Below are 26,298 nucleotides of genomic sequence, written 5' to 3'. Positions count from 1 at the left end.
TCAGAACCATACTACGCGGTTCCGCATTCTCTCTCTTAAAAAAGCTTACTTTACTTACATCCCTTTCATTCCCCCTCTCTCTCCTTCATATTTCGAATTTCAGACCCGTGATTAATCCCCAAACATGGTTTCAGATTCCCGTTGCTGCTGCCTCTCCTTCCAAGTCGCCGTCTTCCTCATCTTCTTCGCACTGCCTTCGATTTCTCGTGCTCAGACTGCCAGCTCTTGCAACGGTATACTCTTGTCGTACGCTTATACCGGAGGAACACGGCTGCCGCCCAATGTCTCTGATCCAAAGCAGCAACCGTACCGATTCGAATCCACGATCACTGTGCTCAACAATGGACTCGACGAGCTCAAGTCCTGGAAGGTGTTTGTGGGGTTCCAGCACAACGAGTTCTTAGTCTCTGCGTCTAATGCGGTGCTCGGCGACGGCACTAGCCTCCCTGCTGGCGTCGGAAACGGTACCGTCTTTGCTGGGTACCCCATGACTGATCTCAAGACGGCGGTCGAGACTGCTGGGGACCTGACGCAGATGCAGGGTCAGATCGACTTGGTGGGCACAGTGTTCGGTGTGGCGCCTCCCAACGTGCCGATGCCCGCAAACATCACCCTCGCCAATGATGGATTCGTCTGTCGTAAGCCCACCGGTCAAGGTGATTTGACTGATTCTATTCTTTGTTTTAGTTTCGATTTGTCATCCTAGCGATTTGTGTTTGCTTCGATGCTTTTGTTTGAGCATATGTGGAGATTCGTTGATTCATTTTATGATCCTCTACGTTTTTTCCCCTCCTTTTCCCTTTCGCAAAGAAGTAATACCAGCTTTTTTGGTATTAGACAGTTGCTAAATTGGATTCTCTCCTACATTTATGTTGCCCTGAGTGGCTACTAGTTTCTTGCTTCTAAATATGATTTTACAAGGATGAATTGCTAACTGGTTCATTTTGTGAGATGCTGCCATACTCTTGGAGATGTTCTTCGAAGTTCGGACCTTGTCCGTTAGCTGAATCCTATCGTTTTGAAATTTAGGCGACTCAACTTTGTTTTCCATTGGAATCCACGCTCCATAGTTAAAATGTTGAATATTCTGCGACTTATAGATGTAGAGGATGGTTGACAGAGATTCTTGTTTCTCTCTCTATCTGTTTAACTAAGAATAATTCAATCCTCTTTTGGCCTTAGAACAAATGATTGATAAACTTATGTTTGATTTATAGGTAAGAATGAGACTCGAGTCTGTTGTACAAAAGATCCCAAATTCAAGACAAACATAACCACGGACGAAGAATTCTTACCCCGCCAGAATGGTGATCTTACAATCATGTATGATGTGATCAGAACTTATGATTCCAATTATTGGGCAGAGATTACAATCTCAAATCATAACCCTCTTGGCCGTCTTGACAACTGGAAATTAAACTGGGATTGGATGAAGGGCGAGTTCATTTATTCAATGAAGGGGGCTTATCCAACTAATGTGGATTCTTCTGATTGTATATTTGGCCCACAAGGTACATACTACAAAGATCTTGACTTTGCCAATGTACTGAATTGTGAAAGAAGGCCAACGATAATTGATCTCCCTCCCACAAAGTTTAATGACACAGAGCTGGGGAAGATTCCTTTTTGCTGCCGGAATGGTACAATCTTGCCACCATTGATGGACCCAAGCATGTCATCTTCAAGATTCCAAATGCAGGTCTTTAAATTGCCACCAGACCTTAATCGCTCCCAGCTTTCACCACCGCAGAACTGGAAGATAAGCGGTACGCTAAACCCTGACTACAAATGTGGCCCACCCATCAGGGTAAGTCCTAGTGAAACCCCAGATCCTTCAGGCATACCATCAAACAAATCTGCAATGGCAAGCTGGCAGGTTGTTTGTAACATAACACAGGCCAAAGGGGCACCACGTAAATGTTGTGTTCATTTTCTGCATATTATAACGAATCTGTCATTCCTTGCAAAACATGCGCCTGTGGCTGCCCCAGTAACACAGCAAAAACTTGCAGTACTACTGCATCGGCTATGCTTCTTCCACCAGAGGCGCTTCTTGTTCCTTTTGTGAATCGGACTGCTAAGGCACTTGCTTGGGCTAGTCTGAAACATCTGTCAGTGCCAAAGCCATTGCCGTGTGGTGATAACTGCGGCGTGACATTAAACTGGCATCTTCTTACAGACTATAGCCGAGGATGGAGTGCAAGGGTCACACTTTTCAACTGGGGAGACACTAATTTTGTTGACTGGTTTGCTGCTGTGCAAATGGACAAAGCAGCTTCAGGTTTTGAGAAAATGTATTCCTTCAATGGAAGTGCCTTGGATGGTGTTAATAATACAATATTTATGCAAGGTCTTCCAGGATTGAACTACCTAGTGGCAGAAACTGATGGGGCAAACCCTGCGAGTGATCCAAGGGTTCCCGGTAAACAGCAGTCCGTGATCTCTTTTACAAAGAAAACTACTGCCGGAATCAATGTGGCAGGTGGAGATGGGTTCCCTACTAAAGTCTTCTTCAACGGGGAGGAGTGCTCTCTTCCCTCTGTGCTTCCGACCAATGGCTTTAAGAAGGAATCTTCCCTGGCTACTTCAATGATCTTCACACTGCTTCTGTTGGTGTTTTTGTGGCAATAGGGACACTGATGCTGTATTTTTCATGTCTGCTTTTGATCCTCTTGAGATCCTTCATGCTCCATTGATATGATTCTTTTCAAAGTGATTGTGATGCAGGTGAATGTAGATGTCTTAGATGATAGAAATGTATTCTTTTCTTTTTTGGGTATGAAATAGTAAAATTGTTTTTCTTCATTACTCATCGCATGTCTGACTTGGTAGAAGAGGAACATCAAATGAAATTTAACTGTGTTTTCACTATAAATAAACGTACAGGAATTATTCATCACCACCTTCCATTGTATTATTGTTGTGTCCATAGCTAGTGGAAGCTAGAATACGTTTTCGTTGCCGATCGAGTTCTATGGGATACCCTCAATTTGGCCATAGGTGAGAATTCTCTTAATACTTGCTCTCTTGTTTTCCTTCTTAGCTATGATTAAAATTTAAAATGGCTAAAGTACCTGAAGTTAACTTGGTCTGAGCAACAGAAGTATACCTGAAGCGTCCCTGTAATTCCAAGCTTAATCTATGTAGATAAGTGAATAATCTAATTTAGCGCTGTTAGTTTCCGTGTAACAGTATGTCGTTGATTCAAAAATTAGCATTTAAGATTATATTAAAAATTCAGAAAAATGTAATTAAATTTATACAAAAATCTACGATAGAGTTGACGTTTCTTTGACTTCTTTTAATTAAAAAAAAAAAAGGGACAAAAAAAAAAAGGATTGCTCGCGGCAGCTTCTGCTATCATTCTCACCACCTCATGTCCTCGACAAATAATGCTCGAGTCTTCCACAGTTCTATAAGATTATTTTTTTAATACCGTTTGCAAATTGTAGTATTATATTTGACTCTCAAGTCTCAAATGAAATACTCTATTGCCCTTACAAGAATTAAACCCACATTTTCCCTTCTTCCAAGGTATTATCAATCAATATACTGCTTCTGATCCTTAATATAAAACCTAGTTAACTAATTTGAGTAGATTAAAAAGTTTGTTAAGTTAATTATTTGTAATAATTAGGTGTTGTCTTTTCTTAAAACACTCTTGCTTATCATGTGTATTAGCTAGAATTATTATTTAAGATAACCTTTAACATATATAACTATTATGAGGATTACTTTGAAAAAAATAAATAAATATGATAAGCAAAATGAATTGATATCTTATATTTAGAATCAAATTGAATGTTAAACTAGCTCTTATATCCAAAACAAAAAATAATATATCATACTAGTATGAAAAAGTACAAGAAGCCACATTACTATAAATTGTGAATAATACAACTTCTCTCGAATTTATACGAATACATGAAATTCTCTCTAATTTTCAAGACAAACCTTGTTCTAGTCCCTGAAAAATATTATGCAGACATCAATATGATGCTCAACATTCCATATCACTTACATATCCAAATTTCAAAGGAAGAGCTTCATTTTAATTTCACTAGCATATTATCGCACAATTTTAAAGAAATTAAACATTTTATGCGGGACAGAAACAAAATTATACTCTCAGGCGTGATATTGACATGACGAAAAAAGGATGGAGTAGTGGCTGAATTAAGATTTTTATCAAAGAACAAACAAATGCAAATGTAACACTTAAAAAGTACAGAAAGGACCAGCAAAGAATCGATAGGCTGAATAATTGAAATATTTACATGCTTAGTAGCAGTTATTTTCAGAAATCGAAGAAAAATAATTGGGAAAAAAAAAACGAATTCCGTATTTAGTAGTTAACAAGTTAGAGACGCTCCAACGTGTCTAGAGTCTTGTGTGAACCTTGCTTCTTGAATTCTTCCCTAACTCAACTTCATGAACATCTAAAATTCGACGCTTACTAGGAAATATTGCTCCCAAAAGCTGTCAAAAAATTTGCACATATGCATTTTGCATACATGCAGCGACAGTAAATTCTTGATTCTTCACAATGGACAACTATGATGATGCTGATCATCCAACCTAAACCATCTCAATAGCAGACTGACTTTATGACATCAAGCAATATAAAACTCAATTTCAAACTAGCTAATTGTAGAATGATAAAGTCCGTGATTAACAGCAGCAACTATTTACATTGGCAACAGCAATCAGAAAGACAATTTGCAGGGCCAGTTCTAGACGGGAATGTTGTCCAAGGAATATCCATCAAAGTCAAATTCATTCTCAGCTGCTCCAATGCCTTCATGCTGCTAACAATACCCCATAAAAAGTCATATAAATACTGTGTACCATTGAAGATTACACACACACACACACACACACACAGAGGTTCCAGAGAAAGGTAAGGAGAACCAACCTGTTTCAGAAGTGCACTCATGAGATCATCCTGCCCATAATGATCGGGGAAGAAGTTAGAATGAGAGTTTGCATCAGAAATTATTTCAGTCTTAACCCTTGTAGAATTTTCAACGAGTGGATGGAGGTTTTGATCAATATTTTGGATATTTCCTTGTTCCAAACCTTTCCCTTGGGAGTACATGGCTTTTCCAATCAGAGTAGAATTCCTATTCTGTCCGGTCTGTTGGGCGGAGGAAGAAAAGCTCTGATTTACTATAACTGATGGCAAGACATCAATGCTACCGTGTAAAGGATTTGCACGCTGAGGGGTATCATACGTGAGGCCCACATTTTGTCCCCAGTCATGTAAAGGCTTTTGCTGGTGCAGCTCATCAAAAATATCATAACTTGGCACAAATCCCCCAGATCCTTTAACTCCCGAAGTATCTTCCTCCTGAAATGCGCCTTTTGGTGGGATACTAGATATGCCCGGGGCGCTTCCAAGTGGGAAACTACTGACGGACACTTCTGAAGTTTGGTTTGTGGGAAAAATCGACATTGAAGAAGTTTGTGGAATAGGATTATAAGCAGCTCCTCTGTTATTACCAGCAATCCCATTTCTTGCCAACGCAGCATTAGAAATTCCATTTGGTACAGTAGGCAGCCCAACAGATAATGGAAGTCTTGGAACATGCGAAGCAGTATTTTCATTGAGCATCTGACCTCTTGGTTGAGGTTGAGCCATTGGCATCAATAAAGAGTTGCTCTGTGCAGCAGATCCATTGACTCGCACATTCATGCTGCCAAGGGATTGTGTTGATTGGTGCAAATTGGCAAGCTGCCTTGGCTCCATGTTGGTAGGAATTCCATGAAGCAAGTTTGTTGATTTAGTACTGCTGAGGTGCTGCTGTTGCCCATCTCCAAATCTTGATCTGGGGTTTTCAAAGCTGAAAAGGTTCCTTTCATCAAGAAGGGGCACAGATACTCCAACTTTAGCAGTTGATCTGCCAAGTCCTGCTGCTTGAAGTGCTGCCAGACTTTGTGCCGGAAGCTGACCAGCAGCTGCAAGAGCTTGAAGATCTATTCCATTAAATGCTGACATTGTCCCAAAGGTTGCTTCTTGTGGACTGATGAAAGAGTTGTTCATGTTACTCTGGTGCTGAGAAACGCCACTGAGTCTTCTCAGATATAGACGATATTTCTGTACCAAAAACCAGACAATAAAGTTGTTTCTTCTACGTAATTGCTTAAGAGAATAAATAAGAACGATAAAGGGAAGGAAAAAAAAATAAGGACGGTGGAAGCTGTGGTACCTGGAGATGGCTAGCAACATTTTCTCTGGTGAGCCCAGGAACATTCATCAATTCCAGAATTTTTTTGGGAACAGCCTCTGTATAAAAATACCAAATTTGAAAGCATGAGATATGTAGACATCTCAGACAAATTTATCATGACTCAAGCAAGAGCAGTACACCGTAATCCTTCACAGATAAGATCTACAAGTGAATAGTTGAGTAGGGGAGAATAACTTAGAGACAAGATTACTTCATAGTGCCTAAATCTGAGTTGGGATCTAAACCACGATGCTACTGAGTACTGACTAACATAGCCAAAAGATTGATTTTCATATGCAAGCAAATGTCATGAATAACTAGCTTGTTTAGAAGCATCAACTTCAATGGCCCTAGCACGACAACTGAACAATAGAAATGTAGTCCTCGAAGTACATATTCATTCGAAGGGTGTCACCGTGTCAATGAAGAATACATACTGTCAATTCCCAGTTGATTCACAGCAGCCACAAACTGTTGGTGGAGCTCAACGGACCAAACAACGCGTGGCTTCTTTAATGTAGAAGTATCATCCTTCTCCTCTGCTTCCTCCTCCTCGTCTCTCTTCTTCTTTGCATTTCTCCAATTTCCTTCATTTGCTGAGGACGAGTAATCAGCTTCATCTGAGGCCTTTTGCTGCCGATCTCCTTCTTCTGCACTATAGGATTGCTCCAAATCCTTCCAGTCATTCTTTCTTTTCCGAACCACATGCTGCCATATGTTCTTCAAAGCCTCAATACGCACAGGTTTTATTAGGTAATCACAAGCACCGTGTGTTACACCTTTCATAACAACATCTTTCCCATCATCTGCTGACATCACTGTAAGCATGATAAACACGTCAGTCTCCACCAAGATGTAATTAATCAATGGATCTAGTTACCTAAACATTAAAACAAGATACTTACTAATAACTGGAAGGTCCATCTCCAACCCTATGTGCTCTAAAAGCTTAAAGCCATCCATGTCTGGCATATGCACATCGCTTATAACTATGTCGAACCCGTTTTTGTTCTCTCTCAGAAGGGACAATGCAACCTCAGCTCGATTGCATTTTGTTACTGCAAATGATTCATCAAGCACTTAAAATCGATTCTCAAAATTTGGAGCCAACTGAAAACTATGAAGAAACTCACAAATCTGACATCCAATCATGCATCAAAATCTAGACGCAATATAGACAAATCTGACAGCCCAAGGTGAATAGCAACGGTATTCAAGACGCAAGGAATTGATTCACTTCACTGCAGGCAAAGCCATAGGCATGGATTGAGGGGTTTCTGTCTGCAATACCCTTTCATGTCACCGATTTCAAATTTAAAGATCATCGAATACTATTCGTTTTCCACATAAGCGTAGAAAGGATGGTGCAGTCCTGCTTCTTCTATTACCAATTTATTACTCAAATAAAATCTAAGACACCAAAAGAGGGTTGAATCCCAATTGAACAAAAACTGACTGATTACCTTCGTAGAGACAATTGCGAAGCATCTTCTCAAGGATCATAAGGCACGTGGGATCATCGTCCACCACCAGTACCCGCAACCCAGCCGGGAACTGGTCGCCGTCACCGACTGATTTCCGAGGGGTACTAGAACTGGCCGTTGACATGGATCCCTTGGCGTTGGTCAGATTCATCGTTCAGAGATCCAAAAGCCACCTCAAGAATCACAGAGAATAAAACATGCAGCAGAAGGCTGATTCTCTGCACATAGTTGAATTGGGGGTAAAAGTGAATGGATGTTTTATACAGGTGAGTTCAGAATTCGAAGCAAAGCCAAACTGAAGACCGCAGGAATCGGAGAAGAAGGGAGAAGGAAGTTCGATTGAAAAAAAAAAAAAAAAACCCCAAAAAAAAAAGAGAATTATTAGTACAGAGAAAAACTGAGTTGTTCAGGATGTGTAAAGCTTTGAACTTTGAAATGCTTAGAAACTTGGCATGCATCTGTTGGAGGCTGCATTACTGGAATGGGGGGATTTTAATAATATTTATGAAATAAATTAGTGGATTAGTTTTTTAATCGTTTGAGTGCTGTCACTGGATATATAATACTCAAAGTTGGGTCGCTCCTTCTTCTCCTGAAAGAGTGTATCCAGCTCATTGATTAGATTAACAAACCAGCATCCAAATCTACTCCAACGTTAAGTCAGTTTCAGGCATCACTGTTATTGACTTCCTCCTCTTCCGCCTTTTTCATAGGCATAGTACAATTTTCATACTTCCTCTCTCCCATGGTAAAACCGCTCTTACTTAATCGCCAATCTCCTTTCCTTTTTTTTTTTTTTAATGTTTTTCTTATTCTTGAATAATTAATTAGGATTTCTTTTGTGGAAAATTATTATGGTTCCATATACTTACAGGAAACCCAAGATAAACCACAGACGAATTATAAATAATGCAGTTTCATGTAATTTTTATGGACACAATGATATTGACGATTGATGTTTAAAATAATATCAACTTGCACAATAATTGCTCAAAAAAGCTTGCCCAATAATTAATCAATGCTATGTAACCCTGAAAAATTTATTGCAAGCATGAGAGAAGTTTAATATATTGATAAAGATATTAATAGCATCATAGAAAACAAAATTTAATGTCGTGGATTAAACTATATATAATTATATACTGATTAGCTCATCATTTTTTCTGATTGAGTAATTAGATCTAATCTTGTCAGCTTATGTGGGCATAGATTTAAAATTAAAAGAAATGAAGACAAAATAATGAGACAGATATTGTATAGTTCTCACCCATCTACTATGTCTAGTGCCTCATATAGTTGTATATTTAAATTTTATTTGTACTCATATTAGAGGATCTGTGAAAATAAAACATAGTTATCATAAAATAATACGCATTCAGTATTCAGCAATCATGCTGAACCCAGCTGCCCAGTTCAATCTGAATAATATTTGCAGAATCGGACTCTTATTTAAAGATAAAGATTGCCAATTTGCTTACCAATTGACTCAAGTTATTGGGTCATGTAAAAACGGCTAAAGATAGCATTTAAAAGAGAAAATGACAGACCGTGGAAATTACAAATTTTCAAATCAAGATTCGTCACAATTTATAATATTTTACCAAGTTTTGACAACAATTAACTTGTAAATAATAACATATTTTGTGAGAATGCATGATTTGAATTTTTATAATTTTTACGGTCTTTTTCAGTTATTTTCTCCCATTTAAAATGATGGATGGGAAGTAAATATAAAATGATGAGATGGATATAAGTGGAGGTCGAGGGTCAATGTGGGAATAATAGACGCATGTAAAGCAAGAGAGAAAAATGGTGACAGCCAGTTCATGATTAGACTTAATAATGACCCTCCCCTAAGTACTCATTTGGCATGCAAACCTACTTCATTACACTTACAACGTTACAAGACTCACATTATTATCACTCGATTGGACTACTTCTTTCATTTCCTTCCATAATTTCATTATTCTTTGTCACCCATATTATCCCTATCAATAAAATAATTAACATCAACTTAAAATAGAAACAATTACCTATAGTTATCTGTTTGAATAATTAATTGCCCAGTAACCCTTGAATTCAACATTATATGATTCTAAACGATTTCATACCCTTTTTAGATTTCAATGACTGCCGGCCAATTAAATATCCAAACGTGTATTTATGAGCAACTTTTCTTTCAAAATATGTACATTATATATCCTACTATTTCCATTCTTATTAATTAATATTTCTTTAATTTATAATATAAATGGCTTCTAGAAGAATAGATTGTTTATCTGAAGAGTAAGTAATATTTATTTATTAATTTTGCTCTTGCAAATGTAACTCCTTATTTTTTTTTTCCAAAAAAAAAAACCCTCAATTTGAAACAAATTTAATAATTTAACTACTATTTTTTAATTTTGATAAATTAATTAAAGCGACTAGAGAGGAGGTAGTATGCACAGAATTAATTGTCAAGTCAAGCTGGCTAAGCATTCATCCCTTACAATTCACGTTATTATATATCTTCCCACATTATATCATTGCGATTTCATTTCTCTCTATAGCAATTTGTTGACCAATATCTTTTCTTGCGATTCCATTTCTCTCCCGCTGTGTTCGCGCACGTATCAAATTATACATGTTTGATTGTCTCAAACAGCTAATATAAGAGAAGCTTCTACATACAGCAAAATAATTGCTTTATTTATCAAAACCATAAATATGATTTATCTTGTAATTTGTATAAGAACTTTTAATTTTCAGGATTTTTATAATCAGTGATATATAAGTTGTTGGTCCTTAAATATTCTGGATAGATCAACATGTTCAAATATTTCAAGAACTTGCGTATGGATATCCACTGGTATCAATAAACAAAATTAGATTCAGCTAAATTTTACTAAAATTGGGTGAAATAAATTAAATGGGCCGTTTTTATTATGATGGTTAGTGATATAATTATTTAATTGAAATCAAAGATTTGAATATAATTTTCGTAGTTCGCTTTCATGTCTTTGGGGGGTAAAAAAGAAAGGAACAAGTAGAAATTTGATGGAGCAGCTATTTTAAAATATTTATCCCTCTCTCAACAAAATATACGATTGAAAGGCACATTTATCACGTGCAACCGAAACGTGTATGACTTTTTTAACTCTTTTGTTCTTTCCATTCTAACACAAATGCATAAAGATATCAATTCACATAATAAATCTCGCACCGGATTAGTTAAGAAAAACGAAAGCACAAAACGTCAAATTTCTTCATTAGCCATTATTTATAATTAAATACACACAATTAGATGTGAGACATGTTTGGCAGGTAATATGGTGAGAGATGACTGTGGTTTATTTTTTTGAATAATTCAACTTTTTATAAATTTCCTCTTTTAATTTAGTGTATGAGACCTATTTCGAAATAAAGAACACGGGAAAATAATGATACGGATAACTGGTACTATTTCAGCTTTTTAATATAAGAGTTATTCAATTAATTGAAGTATATTAAAAAAATTAGTTAAGTTAGTTATTTATAATAAATACATGCTGTCTTGTCTAAAATATTCTCTTTAATTACGTGTATTAGCTAAAATTGTCATATGATAAAACTTTAATATATATAACTATTATAAAAACTATCTTTAAAAAAATAAATAAACATAAAAAATAAAGTGGATTTAAATTTTATATTTAAAATTAAATTTTATTATAAAAAAATTAAATACAAACTAGTTCTTATATTTACTGGATTTTAGAAAGATACAATATCAGCGAGGGGGGTCTCACAATGCCGATGTGGGACAGTCACGGCTGACAAATGAACTAATTATTACGCGCAGAGCTGGAGGAATGCCCATTCTCGGAATCCAGGTCACACTGATCCGACCCGTGCCCCCTGCACCGTTTGAATTTGGAGCCTTACCCTTTTGCCTGTTCTCTACGCGGCGTATCATTCACAACAAACTTAGACGGGCAACATTTAAAATTTTATTTTTATATTCTAAAATTAAGTGTAAAATTGATATTATTTTTTAATTTTATTATCAAAATTTCATTTAAGAAAAGAGAGAAAGAACTAAATCTATCCAGATCTGATCTAAAATGATTTGAATAAAAAGTATGTCTCTATACATAACCCTTTCTTTATGAAAAAAAATGCAATCCCATATTTGTAATCTAATCACTCAAAAGCCTAAGAATTAGTGAGTAATATGCGGTGATAAATTTTGGCGTAGAAAACAACACATAGATGTGTTACTCATTGGAATTGCTGTGAAACTTTTATCATGATTATACTCTTTCGATCCTAAATATAAAACGCATTTTATAGTATATTTACACTATAAAATATATCTTATATTTAGGATCGGATGGAGTGTTATTTACATGAAACTATATAATAATTTTCTCTCTATTTATTTTATTAAAAAGTGCAGAAGAACGACTAATTAATAGCCTTCTTTATGGCTAATAACATTCTCTTGGAGTAAGTCTGCTTGCTAACACATTCGCCGTAACAACTTCACTACTCATTCAACTGTTTATTTTCCTGGTCAAAAAATATTTATTTTAGACACTAATGATAAGCTATTCATTAGTTTCTGCTATTGCTCATGTGTGAAATACACATAATCCACATATCTATATAAAAGACTAAAATAAATCCCAAAAAAAAGAGTTGAACCGTAATCCTAGCTCTAGATATGAACAACCAACAAAAGCTGTTTTTTTTTTTTCTTTTTAGCTTGGAGCTAGGATTAAGGTTCAACCCTTTTGAAAAAAAAAAAATCTACGCACAGTTTTCGGATCCAAATTTATCTTTGTAATCAGAACATTATTAATTATTTCATTTTTTATTTTTAAGTTGCAACAATTTTCTAATTTATAAAATACAATTTTAAAAAACACAAGTATACTATATAAATTTATCTGTAATTCGCAATGCATGCAGGAGTGAATAGAATGTGAAAAATGATGTGCAGAATATCTTTATTCATAAAATATATATTTGTAAATTTATCTGGATTCAATGCTATAGCGTTAAATTTAAACATTGACTTATAATATTCTTAGAATGGAAAAACATATATTTACAAGTTCAAGAGGTTAAATAACGACCAGATAATTGAGATGTACATGTACTTCCTCTTGGCACCTAAATCACGCCAACCCGCTGCTTTAAGACTGTTATTTTGCAAACACACTCAAAGCCTACCGTCCCAGATTTTTCTCTTTTGCCAATAATGTCCCAACATCTTGATTTCCTTGTTTCCACGTTTTTCCTTTCTTTTTCAGCGCCTTTTTACTTGTTAAACTATATTTGTTTTTTTTTATGTGATGTACGAAATAGATAATATTTCCTCAAATTCCTCCTATAGGAGTTAGTTGAACATAAGCCCTAATTTATTTTATCTCTTGTATTGTTATTTTTTCAAACTAATTTACTTAACTTATAAATTGATATATAATCTAAATTTATATTACATCGGGTCTTTAATATAAAAGCTAATTGACTAATTAGAGTAAATATAAAAAAATTAGTTATTTTGGTTATTTGTAATAAAACAGTATTGTCTTTTCTAAAGTATCCTTTCTAATCATATGTATTAGCCAGAATTATTATGTGATGAAACATTTAACATGTGTAATTACTATAAAAACTACCTTGAAAAAAATAAATAAATATGAGAGAAAAAGTGAATTAGAATGTTATATTTATAATCAAATTGAAAGTCAAACTACCTCTTATATTAAAACTGAAGGTAGTATAAAGATATTTTAAAAAGATCATGTCATGTTTATTAACTAACATCCTAATTTCTTTAATTTATTTAAATAAGTTGATTGATTATCATTTGTTATCGATAACGATTTGAATTACTGCATGAAGCAGAGATGCACGTGGTCATATCACATCATCCGCTTTGGGGAACTTCTCACGGACATTATTATTCTTCAAAACACAACATGGCATGTCCCATAATTATCTGTTCCTAACGTTAAAATTCACCTTGAGACAAATTATTGTATCATCGCCTTTTAACGCGGATCTTTCAATTTGGGTCCCAACTCTGGTTGAACAAATAATTACCTAAGCTCATTATACAAAGTGTTATAAATATAAAAATAGATTGTATTTATAAGAATTAGATAACCAATTTAAGATATTAATATAATTAATTAAGTTAGTTATTTAAAATGAATGTGAGTTGATTTTTTTAAACCACCATATTTAATCATGTGCATTGAAATTACCATTTGGTGGAACTCCTTACAATCAACACGGATTAATATATGAAAAAAAATTATAAATTTGAGAGACAAAAATTAAAGTGAATTGAAATATTGTGTTTAGAAATAAATAAAACTTTTAACCAGCTTTTATATTGAGGACGAGAAATAGTATAATGAAACAATTAATATATGGAAGAGAAACAAAATAGTCTCGTTTTTTTTTTTTTAACGAAGAAGCAAGTGAGGTGTAAATTGCGAATTAATGAGGGAGAATTGCCGAGACCGAAACAAAGTGATTAAAAGTTGCTGGTTGAGAGCACATGTATGTCTCCGATTAAAACGCTGCATAAAGCGTACAAATTCTTCAAATTGACAAGTTGGAAACTGAAGGAGACACATTTATAGAAACAACACAAATATGTACGAAGCTAATTAAACTTCAGTTAGTTAATTGATCAATGAATCAAGCCTTTCGCTCATGTGCATGAAGCGGCATGTACGAGCATATGCGATACAGATAATTTTGTTCTCCTAATTTCCTCACATGTCACGGCGTTATTCAATTAGCTAATTAACCAGGATTATAAATTCAATAATAATATGGCTACGTTCATCATCTTGTTATCTTTGAACATTAAGAGTAAAAAACTATACCTTTGGTTCTTAATATAAGATCTTGTTTAATTTTTATTTTGATTCTAAATATAAGATCCCAATCCACTTTGTCTATCATATTTATATATTTTTTTCGAAGGTAATCCTTCTAACAATGATAGTTTTAGCCAATACACTTGATTAGCAAGGATATTTTAGGAAAGACAATACATATTTATTATAAATAACTAACTTAACTCCTTTCCTTAATCTCTTAAATTAGTCAGCTAGCTCTTATAATTAGGACCGAAGATAGTATATTAAAAAGGTGTATAGCATGATTAATTGTGTGATACTTGGGATTAGACAATCCTATATATGTGGGATTGGGAATATCATGAAGGGAGATAGTATTCTCCAATCCCACCTATATGGAATTATCTAATCTCATGTGATAAAAAATCACTCATGCTAAACATTCTTTTAACATATATTTTCAACTCCAATAATAATTTTTATCTCTTATTTTTAATGGTTCGTGCGAACACAACAAAATGTTAGTATTATTAAGGTTTCTTGAATGCATAGCCACGTGTTGTGTTTGCTTTTTTACCTCTGCTTTTAATAATGATCTTGGCAGTTACCATGGGGGGTTTGAATGGTTGGATTTGATGGACGAGCAAGTTGGATTATTGTTGGGGATGAGGAGGAAGAAAGATGACCGACAAACAGTTGTTTGGGTTAATACTGCTATATATTGAAGCCTTCTTCACTAAACCCCTTCTTATTCATGGGGCATTGTGCGGAGCAAGTTGTGAGGGTTTTTTTTTTTTAAAAAAAAAAATTATCTGGGAATGACTGTGCTTCTTCCAGTTTCTTATATGCAAGATAATTTTAAGGGAATTTCTTATCTTAATTATGAGGGGAAAAAAGTCACCGTATTTATTTAATGTGTATTTAAGAGATTATTTAATATTGTGTTCATGAGGGGAAAAATCTAAACATGATACCAAGATAAATCAATTTACAACATGGCTAGAAAACAACCAATGTGAAACAAAAGGAGGTAGTAATATTAATTACCGCATGAAAAGGTGCCAATAATGTTTCTCAAATAGAGTGAGAAAAATGAATTAGAAGGATGAAGGAAGGAGCTAGGAATTAATAAATAGGAAGGTAAGCAAAGGGCCAAGAGGGGTAGGGCTTCGTGAAGTAGCAGCAGATGTTGTATGGCCTTTCTCATACATCCCCATTTATTGCACATGCCCCTCACTTCCCAACACCTCCCTCTCATTTCTCCCATCTTCTTCTTCCACTTCTCTTCTTTTTAATTAAATTCCTTAGAACAATCCTCAAACAATATATGTATATAATTTATAAATTATATATCCTAATTTATACACACAAGATTAATTTATAATGTCCAATATCATTTTATTGCATATTTTAAGCCTTTTTACTTTTGGAATTTATTTGATGAGGAGTTTGTGTGCTGTTGGCTCATCACTGAGACTGCATCTAGCTATCTGCAGAATATCTACTACGTGTCGAGTAGTCCAGTTGGATATTCAATCATGGCTGTTCTGCACGAAGTACACAATGATTGCCAAAAAGTCAAGACCCTATGCATATACTACTGCGAGTAGTATTTAATAATTGCTTTCTTATCAGTACCCTCTGTGGTTTTGCATGAGGTTAATGTCCTGTACGTCCCCTCCTCAGCTACTCATTTTTTGGGGTTTCAGGACAATCCCGTGACTTGTTTTAAAAGAGGATTGCAGTTTTCTCAGAAACTAACAGTAGTACATATAGGAATACGATACGATCAGTGATGAATTAATGCACACGTCAATTATGTTTGGTACTACAGATGATATAAAAGAGTTACCTGATTAATTTTGAAGCGATTAAAAAAATTTAGTGAGTTAATTATTTGTAATAATTACTTATTATCTTCTCTAAAATATCTTTGTTAATAATTTCTTAGTTAAAACCACAATTTAATTGGACTTTTAACATGTGCAACTACTATAAGGATTATTTTTAAAAATAGATAAATATGAGAGACAAGGTGAATTTGAATCTTATATTTAAGACCAAATTAAAAGTCAAACTAGCTCTTATATTAAGGACCGGAGGAAGTATAAGAACTAGTTTACTAATTTGAGTAGATTAAAAAGGTTTGTTAAATTAGTTACTTGTAATAAATAGATATTTTTCTTCCTAAAATATTCTTGCTAATCATATGTATTAACTAGAACAAGCATTTGATGGAACATTTAATACGTACAACTACTATAAAGACTACTTTTAAAAAAATAGATAAAGTGGATTAGGAGCTTATATCTAAGATCAAATTAAAAGTTAAACTAAATTAAGATCTTATATTTAGAATTAAATTAAAAATTAAACTAATTTTTATATTAAGGATCTATATTAATTAACTTGTTTTTATAACTTGGCATGTCACAAAAATATTGTACTGGACAAATTACATCTAAGGTGTCGTTGTTTCAATGCTCCCTCTTTCACACCGGAGATCTCACTTTTTGGCAGGATGCTGCCGATCATGCTCATGAGCCATATTTGAAATTGAAGGAATAAACACATTGTATATGCCAATCTAATTACCCAAAACACCATAGTAATAAATAATTGCCAACTGGGGAATCATCTCCCTTCCCTTTTATATCATCCCCTTGCTGTTTCCTTTTACTACTTCAAGTATAAAAAATGTTCGCTTATATAAAATGTAAGTGAAGCCGCGTTATAAATCATTCCACTCTGAATTCCTTTCTCTATCAAAGCAGCGGATTTCTAAATTCTCATATGACCCCCCGAATTCCTTCCAGAGCCTGTTGAATAATTTTTATGAATTATACTATTTCACCAATTCATACTATATATATTACCTATGATTCATAAATGATGTGATTTTTTTTAATATTTTATACTACGTATTAATCTATTCATATTGGTCACAGCAACAGACACGTCCTACAACTGATAACAGAGTGAGTATTCTCAATTTCAGCTCTTTATCATATGACTTGGATAAGAGTTTTTTTCCTTATCTTTTTAATATTGAAAAATATATAGGCACATAATTAAAGATTATGTGGGTGCGAAAGAATATAAATTGAGAATTATCAAGATCTTCAACTTTCTTGGCTAAAAAATTTCGCGATTAAGGATAATAATTCGAGTGATGGCCCCAAGGAAAGAAAGGGGAGGGGAAACAAGAGTACGAAATTAAACCCTTTTTTTTGTGTGGATAGAACGGGAATATGCAACTTGATCGCCCGAATACAATGGACTGGTCTTCTTTGATGAGTCCAATTCACACAGAACAGTTCTCTTTTCACTTGGCCCTAAATTGTTTGAAAGGAAACAACAGGCTTCAACAGTAGTCAGTGATGAGCTCAGCCCAACGGGCTTCAGTATTGTTTCACGCTTTCACTCGACACCTTCTGCTTTGCCTGAATAGATTCTCCCTCCTTGTCAATTTATATCGTTCCCTTCTCCAGTTCTTCTTCATGCAGGACATTCTATCTGTCAATCTTTGAACAGCCCATGTCCCCGGCCGCGGTATTTTGTAGACAGTGTCTCAACTTCCCCGGCCTCTTCAATCTCCCTTCGATTCTAGCTCCAACACTTGCGGTTGGCGAGTCTATGGTTTGCACTGTTTGGCTCTCCTTCCACTTTGGCATATGCTTAGCTTAACTCTCGACTTTAATTGCGTTCTGGTTCAGGGAAAAAAAAAAAAACTCGCTTTTCCTTTTTGTTGATTTGAAGTGCTATGAGTTTCTTGATTTTATTAGATAAAATTACCCGGTGCATTCCGACAACTCAAATTGATAATTTCGGTGGTTCTCTGTCATTATTCAGTTTGTTTTGTTCTTCAGTTTTGCTAATTTAGTAATATATTTTGTCCGTATTTGGTTTCTCCATTTCGTCTCACTAATGCGTAATCTAGCGTTTATTTTGGGATTTTTGCCACAGCCAAGTCCAAGGGCAATGGGTTTGTAGTGTATACTTCTGCCTCGCGTCCACGTTCGAGTTGATGGCAATGATTTGTTATCTCTGAAGTGCTTTTTAGTGTAATGGACTAAAATTTGGAAGTACTTCCCCTCCCTGTTTTGCCGCAATTGTGCTTAGTTGATGATCCCACGACTGAGGAGAATATAGTCGTTGGAGAAGAAAGGATGCAGAAAAGGGGGAAGGTGAGACTTCAAAGAATGATTCTCTTATATCTTGATTCTCCGCATACACAGTGAAAGCTTGAAGCCCGAATTCATCATTGAATTTCTGCCAATTGCTTTGCATATTTTTTGTAGTCAAAATTGAACATATGATGGAAGATCCAAGAATAATCTAGAGCATAAAGACAATATATAACCTTAGTTCCCACGAAAATAAAATTGTCGTTCATGCTGTAGCAGGTTTGAGCTATCGAGAAGCACGGGGGCATATAATGTCAGTATCAGGATGATGTTTTCCACCTAAAGGTCCGGTTCCTTCATTTCAAATCATTAGCTGAAGTCGCGTAATGTTGGCGGAAGCTCTTTACTTCTGTTTTAAACTCAGGTGAGGACAAAACTTTTCCACGTTGCAATTGGCTAGTTGCAGAAGGGGTAGCTTGTCTTCCCCTGGATCCACACTAAAAGGCATGTTGGCAAAGGGAACTCTAGCATGTCAAGATTCTTCAATTCGAGTAGCTCTCAGCTCAGGTTCCTTGGATAAAAATGTACAACCAGAGGAGTTACTGTCAGATGCAGGAAACCAAGTAATGCAAAGCCAAGAATTGTTGTATTCAACTGGCAGGTCAATCAGTATCACTTGTTCAACATGCAAATTCACGAGCATACCATACTCTTCTGTCCGTAAAATGCTGGAAAATCAGGACCTGAGACAGCGCGCATGACTGACCTTGCATTTTGAGATCTTCAAACAGTCGCCTCCAAACTTAGTGAACCCTGGACGGGTTTTTCAAAATTTCGTTGTCCACAGAATAACTATTGCGACGGTGAACCAACCAGAAGTTCAAGGTATGCTAATCTTTCCTGATTGAGATTGGAGCTTTGCACTAAATCCTTGTGCTGTTTTAGACATGCATGGTTTGTGTTGTACCTGACATTGGAGCATATGAAATATTCAGACAGAACTTAACTAGGCAGATTTAGCAGGATATGCCGATGAGACATTCCTGTTGTTTTGTAGTATTTCTTTTCATTCTTCCAATAATCTTATACAGTGTAATGTTAAGGGTTTAGGCGTGCTAGAACAAATGAATTTTATATTCTGCTGTATTTGTGCTACAAAGAATTAAACGTAGTTGCTTACTGTATATTTTTCCCGACGCTTATTGTCTCGGCCTGCTTCTATCTAAAGCTCCATTATATAGTTTGACAATGAATCATTATATGCATATGGTAATTAAGAGACGAATTTTTACTGCTTACGAGGAAATGAGAAAATGAATCTTGATGAAATTTCAGTTAAGAAGTGTATTGCCTGTTCTGATTTCAAACGTGCCAAATTTGATTTATGATGTCAAAACAACCTTGAACACTCGTTAGTGTGGATCTGCCAATTTCTCAAGACGATAATTTAATGTTGACTTTTGTAATTAGACACTTAGTAATAGCCAAAAGAATTGTAGCACAGAAATAGAATGATGAGCTATTGTTCCGTGAATAGAGGGGTTAACCATTTGAAGTTGACAAAACAGTCTGTTAATCTTTGGGAATTTTTGTTTAGGATGAAGGAGCTGATTCCAATTCTGTTGAAGTAGCAGTGGCCAAAGGCCTGGAGGAACTATGCTGTTTATTGCTCATACAAAATTCCTCCTGATTGGTTTATTCCTACAAAATTCCTCCTGATTGGTTTATTCCTAAACTCTCTGCCTCTGGCACAGGAGGCAATGAAATTAAAATGCAGGCATTTAGATTTCTATAATGTCAACTCCTTGCTTTTAGGCTCTGCGCATTATTAAGTGTCAGCACTTCGATGATGAAAAATGTAGTGAACATCTAAACCTGTGCAAATTCTATTGCCACTTAACGCCTTAATGATCCAATAAAAACCAAGGGTCTTACAAATAGTCTCAATTAGCTCCTCATAATACCTCGTTATATATATGGCATCTAAGAATTTCAGCAAACTTCATTAATGTGCCTAAGTTAGAATTGTCAGACTTCATTTATGTTCCCATGCAAGTATCGTCAAAACCATTAAAAAAAAAAAATGCCACGGCTAGGTTCGAATAAAATGTGGACCCTATCATAAGTGTCTGGGCGGCGGCTCTCTTTTGGATTATGCCGATTCGTGTGTTTAAGATGATAAACTTCAAAAGGAATGCAAAATGTGCTCTCGTTGAGAGTCGAACTCAAGACCTCCCGCTTACTAAACGGGTGCTCTAACCAACTGAGCTACGAGAGCAACACGCCGGGATCGTCTATTAGTATATTATAAATAGTTACGTCATCACTGCAAGCAAATTCCCCGTGCGGGTTTCCAATGGCCCCGAGGAAAAGGCAGTTAAGGGCGTGTTGGTAATTTGAGAGGGAAAACGTGGGTATTTGACGGAAGCTGTGTGTTCATAAAAAGAGGACAATGAGGCGGCTTCGACCAGAAGGTCGGTAGAGAGTATCTCTTCCCCCTCTTCCTGTTCGTAAATTTCTGGTTGGCTCCTTCCTCTCTCTGCTCTTTTACTTCCTTAGGGTTTTATCGTGGACGCTCTTTTCCAATCTCGGTCTAACTTCTACACCAAACTTACTCAATTGCCCCCGTCTCATCCAACAAGGATCATTTCCAGCTCTTCCCTTCCCGACCGAACTGTGTTGTAATGGACTCCGATTCCTGGATTTCTGCTCGTCTCTCAGCTTCCTCACGCCGCTATCAATCTCGATCTGGTTTGTTTTCTTTTTGGTTTATTTTCTCTGTTTTTTTTCCTTGGAAATGTTTGGTTCCGTGCTGCTCGTCTTCGTCTGTTTGTTTTCCGAGAAATTGCGGGAAACGTGGAGGTAATTACGATTGTCTGGATTTATTGAACGGGTTGGATGGCTGTTCGCGCAGATCCGTATCTTGGTGGGTTTGAAGATATGGAGGGAGACGATGATTTGCGGGCGGAGTTTCTCTGTCCTTTCTGTGCTGAGGATTACGACGTAGTTGGGCTTTGCTGTCACATTGATGAGGAGCATCCTGTGGAAGCTAAGAGCGGGGTATCTGTTTATTTCTTTTTACTTTCAATTTTGAGCATCCTGATTGAGCACTTACGCGTTTTTTTCCTTTTGATTTTAATTTGCAATTTGATTATTATCTTCGAAGTTTTCCATTTTTGGTTGAGTTGATGATTAGTTTTAATTGATCATCAGAAGTGTTTGTGGCGAACTCCAGTTTGCGTCAATCTATAGTTCCCCTCTTTCTCTTTTAGTTCTTTTGTGTATTGTTTTACTGTTGTTATGTATGCTATTGTCGAATAAAAATGCTACTGCAGTTATGTATGCGTTAGGAAAAGAAAAATGTCTTGCTAATAAAATTATGCGGCCAGGATGCTAGTGATCTGTGACAGTTTGTTGTAACCTTCCACAAAAAAAAGTGAAGTTTTGGACTGTCTATCCAGTTTTATTGAATAAAGATGAGTTTTTAAGTGGTTCATGTGGTTTTATTGAGCATGGGATCTAGAGGGAAGAGAGCGGTTAGACTCAACTTGGTACAGGATGTGGGAACTTGTTCGATTGAATGTTTTGTACTTCTATTTAAGGAGGATGAAGTTTTTTCCATTCTTTTCCTTATACAACTTATCATTTGTAGTGTTATGGCCTTTGTCTTGTGGTTCATCTGCTAACTGTGATCTATTATTGGTATTGCCTTTCTTCAGGTATGTCCAGTTTGCGGGAAGAGGGTTGGAATGGATCTTGTTGGCCATATTACCATGCAACATGGGAATTTTTTAAAGATATCCTTATTGCAAGCAGGCTTTGTTTAATGTTTTGTTTATGTCATCTTTTCCTTACATAAACCAATCCATGCTTATCATTCGTGCGTTTGTACATTCATATGGATTTGGCAATCTATTTGAGACAAAAATGATTTATTCTGAACAAAGGTTTTATTCTTCTAACGTTATTCGAAAATTTTAAGTAGGTAATTGAAATTGTTGGACAGCAGTGGACTTTAAAAATTGGATGCATGTATAACGGGGAGATGCTATGAATTTTTGTTTGGCGTTGGCTTTTGGATAATGGAGATGTCATTATTTACATTATCTTGCCCTCACTAATAAAGCCCTGAGATATCATTTTATTTTTTTAATTTTATAAGTATTCTAGTAACCATTTACAATTGTTCTGCTGCTTATTTCTGTCATTAATCTAGTTCAATGAATAAATGATAGCCTGTTTATCGTGTCTTCTTATGGCGCGTGCAAACCTGTTATTCTGCTGCACATGTTGAGTCACTAGCACTTGGTTGTGGGCCTGGTAGTGTGTTCTTTCTTTTCATTTCCTTTTGATATTTGTTGTCACTGATCCTAAAATACGTACGGAGAGCGTCTTAGAGCCTCTGGTTAAAAGTTAAAGTTATTTGTCTTTGCTTTGCATCAACGGGTCAGTGCCTTGGTGTACTGCCTTAGTTTTTATGACTGTGTCAGGCTTCACTGTTGTTCCTTAACCAGAAACTACGTGCAGCGCAGGAGGAGGTCTAGGAGGGGAGGCTCTAGTTCAACACTTTCACTATTGAGAAGAGAATTGCGAGAAGGAACCCTGCAATCTCTTTTCGGAGGCTCTTCATATGTAGCTTCCTCCAATTCAGAGCCTGATCCTCTGCTTTCATCATTTATTTATAGCCCCGTTGCAGCTGATGAGTCTGTTAGTTCACAACCTTGTCCATCAGTTGAAACTACCCTAGTGAAGGAAAGCTCAAAAGATGATTTCTTGGAAAGGTGGGGGATTGGTGTTCAATTATGCTTTCGCTTTGTTTGAGAAATGAAAAAAAAAAAAAATTGTACTTTTAGTTGCATACTTGTTTGGCATGTTAAGATGTTGCATGGTTGCATTTGCAGATGCTACAACGTTTAGGGGGTTTTAAGTTTGTTGCAATTCGTGTTGCTAAAGTAAATGATGAAAGCTAGTTATGGATTCTGGGAATGATGCTTTGGTTCTTGTGTAGGAATTTGGCTGTGAAATGATCATCCTCGTTTTTTATTTTATTTTATTTTATTTTTCGCGCGTGAGCGTGAGTGTGTGAGGTTTGAAAACGAAAAGTATGTCATGCTACGATGGTATATCTTTTCTTTTCCCTGTTTTATAACCTGTGATGCGTTGGTTTCACGGGAACTTGGAATGACCATTCTGGCTTGTTGATTATTTTCATGCTGTGGAACTGTTGCTTCTTTTTCTACAACGTTTCCAATACTTACAAGCTATTATAGTCTGACAAAAGTGTATGGTTACAGAAAACCCCAACAGTTGCAGCTGTCAGACAAGGATAAAGAAGAGAAAACTCGGAGGTTTGAGTTTGTGCAAGGGTTGTTGATGTCTACTATTCTGAATGATGACTTGTGATTGGAACTGCAGCTGGTAAAGCCATTATTGGAGTAGGAGCAGGATCTCTATAAACACGAGGAAGGAGTTGATTCAGATTGTTATGGAGTGATGGTAGCTAGCTCCCAGGGAAGTGTATGTATCTACTATCTAGTTTATGCTTGTAAAACAAAGATGGAAGGAACCTATATAATTCCGCTGGTGTTATATGGCTCTGCTAGTTCCTCTTAGCGAATGGGAATAAAATTTATGTGTGACGACCATTGGCGCTTAAATTAGTAGAGCCTTTGTGTAAATATGCTTTCAGCTCTTAGCCTTGATTGGGTCGTCCTTTTTCTGTTGGGAGTTGAACTTTCGGAGTTATCTTTTCAGAATATGGTCAAATGCTACGGTAGATAAATAATAGCAAATCTATCTTGATCAATGGGACGAAATACAGTTTGATATTCTATGGTTTAGTCCGATTCTATTATGGTAACAAGTGGCAGAAAGGTAAGAAAACAACGCTAGAGCTGCTGGCAGCGGCGCCGCTTAATGATTGTTTAAAGTCACAGAATAGGGGGGCTCTTGCTGCTGGGGACAGTAAGAAGGGAAAGTAGGACTTCTTAAAATGTAGATGGTATGCTTTTACTTGAATGCTTGGTTCAAATGCCGATGTTGTTCAAGAATTAGTCAATTAGCTTTTTAAGTAGAACTTTTCCCAGATGTTTAGATTAATTTTTGAAAATTCTTTTTATAACTAAATTCCTTTAGCTTGAAACAAGGGATATTACGGCCTTAATGTTAAAAATTGATATTTTAAACATGAAATTTAATTTTTTGGGGTGGAATATCATGAAGATGTGATATGCATAAACCTTTTCTTTTCTTTTTTTTCTTGGGCCAAAAAATATGGGCAAACCTTTTCGGAAAATTAATTTTTTGGAAAAGACTTTCTGGGAAGTAACTTGTCAAAAAGCAAACCGAGCTACCCCTATCTTCTGTTTGGGAATAGCTCCAGGGGGACGGAGTTTCTTTGTTGCGATTTTTGAGATGAAAACGGTGACGTTCTCTGGTTGTGCATGGGTTTTCGCACTGTTCATTCCATATAACGCAAGTCATGATGGTGTTCAATTTAAAAATAAAGCGCGCTCACCGGGAAAAAAAAGGGGGAGTTATTCCCATAAAACGTTAACCTTTGTTTGCCTGCTTTTGTTTCTGTTCTGTTTTCGCTGTGAAAAGTTTAGCTTTGATTCCATAACAAGCTAAAGCGACCCAATTTATAATCTTGCCAAGGATACCTTATACGAACATCAATTATATATTATATATTTTTAAAAATTATATTCAATTTCTAGAAGGGCGTCTAGATTCCTCCCTGATTTTTCGGTTTCTTCAATAATTTATCTTCGAGCTGTTATGATGCATGCCCTTTTCTCCGCGGTATCATTACACATACATATGGGGAGAACCTGCATTTGTGATCCTAATTAATTCTACCTCCCTAGTTATTCAACTAATTTGAGTAGATTAAAAAAAATTAGTTAAATTAATTATTTATACTAAATAAGTATTGTCTTTTCTAAAATATCCTTATTAATTATGTATATTAACTAAAACTACTATTTGATTAAACTTTTTAATATGTGCAACCACTACAAGGATCGTCTGAAAAAAAAATAGATAAATAGTGTAGATAAATTATATTGGGATTTTATATTTAAGAACAAATTGAATATTAAACTAGTTTTTATATTATATATTAAAAACTCGAGTATAATAATATATTGAGCATAAAATTTATTAAAAGTCATACTCCTCCGGTCTTTAATATAGGACCCAATTCTTGAGTTGGTTTTGATCCTAAATATAAGATCCATTTCTCATATTTATCAATTTCTCTAAATTACCCTATAGATACTCCCTCAACCATAATCAAGTAGAAGAGGGAGAGAAGGTATTAAGAAAGATGATTATGGTATTTTAGGAAAAATGTCACTTTTTTATAATTAACTAACTTACCTAATTTTTTAATCTAATCAAATTAGTTAAATGGGTTTTATATTAAAGGACGGGAGAGTATTATTTATAAGACATTAACAATACATTATGACATTATGACTTCAAACTTTATGCAAGGCATGGGCCCACCTTTTAGTTTATTTAAATTTCGTAGCAACTTGATATGACTCTGACTCTGAAATTTGAGTGCCTCTATTCAATTGATGCGTACGTATGGGGTGGGCGA

The 26,298-nt window shown here is 35.6% G+C and overlaps 1 protein-coding gene, 1 non-coding gene and 1 pseudogene across 3 annotated transcripts; 1 reads left to right on the top strand and 2 right to left on the bottom strand.

Moving 5' to 3' along the window:
* The first annotated feature begins 69 nt into the window (after positions 1 to 69).
* On the top strand, positions 70 to 24,495 carry LOC114711313 (COBRA-like protein 7; annotated as a pseudogene).
* Positions 4,467 to 8,192, bottom strand: LOC114711306 (two-component response regulator ARR2-like). Of its 2 annotated transcripts, XM_028895684.1 has the most exons (7): positions 8,103 to 8,192; positions 7,694 to 7,932; positions 7,136 to 7,288; positions 6,668 to 7,048; positions 6,210 to 6,286; positions 4,916 to 6,097; positions 4,467 to 4,808 (listed from the first exon to the last, which is right to left on the bottom strand). In XM_028895684.1, exons 2-7 carry the CDS (start codon positions 7,863 to 7,865, stop codon positions 4,734 to 4,736), a joined length of 2,040 nt encoding a protein of 679 aa, XP_028751517.1. In that variant the 5' UTR covers positions 7,866 to 7,932; positions 8,103 to 8,192; the 3' UTR covers positions 4,467 to 4,733. The 2 variants fall into 2 exon arrangements, with proteins under 2 accessions (XP_028751517.1, XP_028751518.1); XM_028895685.1 differs by lacking the exon at positions 8,103 to 8,192 and having other exon boundaries at positions 4,467 to 4,805; positions 7,694 to 8,089.
* On the bottom strand, positions 20,894 to 20,967 carry TRNAT-AGU (transfer RNA threonine (anticodon AGU)). The gene has a single exon. It is a non-coding gene; the product is annotated as a tRNA-Thr (tRNA).
* Positions 24,496 to 26,298: the final 1,803 nt, after the last annotated feature.

This window comes from Neltuma alba, unplaced genomic scaffold (assembly GCF_004799145.2).
Source record: "Neltuma alba isolate B1F8T4 unplaced genomic scaffold, ASM479914v2 tig00011289_pilon, whole genome shotgun sequence".
NCBI lineage: Eukaryota > Viridiplantae > Streptophyta > Magnoliopsida > Fabales > Fabaceae > Neltuma > Neltuma alba.
Note: the sequence above shows the minus strand (reverse complement) of the source record. Positions and strands in the feature narration are given on the sequence as shown.

What these genes read in the sequence shown, in the direction of transcription:
- LOC114711306 (XM_028895684.1), bottom strand. Translation starts at nt 7,865, where the DNA reads ATGAATCTGACCAACGCCAAGGGATCCATGTCAACGGCCAGTTCTAGT. An exon ending in GAATCAACTGGGAATTGACA is followed by an intron (nt 6,287 to 6,667) that starts GTATGTATTCTT and finishes ATTTTTATACAG; the next exon opens with AGGCTGTTCCCAAAAAAATT. An exon ending in TGAGTGCACTTCTGAAACAG is followed by an intron (nt 4,809 to 4,915) that starts GTTGGTTCTCCT and finishes GGGTATTGTTAG; the next exon opens with CAGCATGAAGGCATTGGAGC.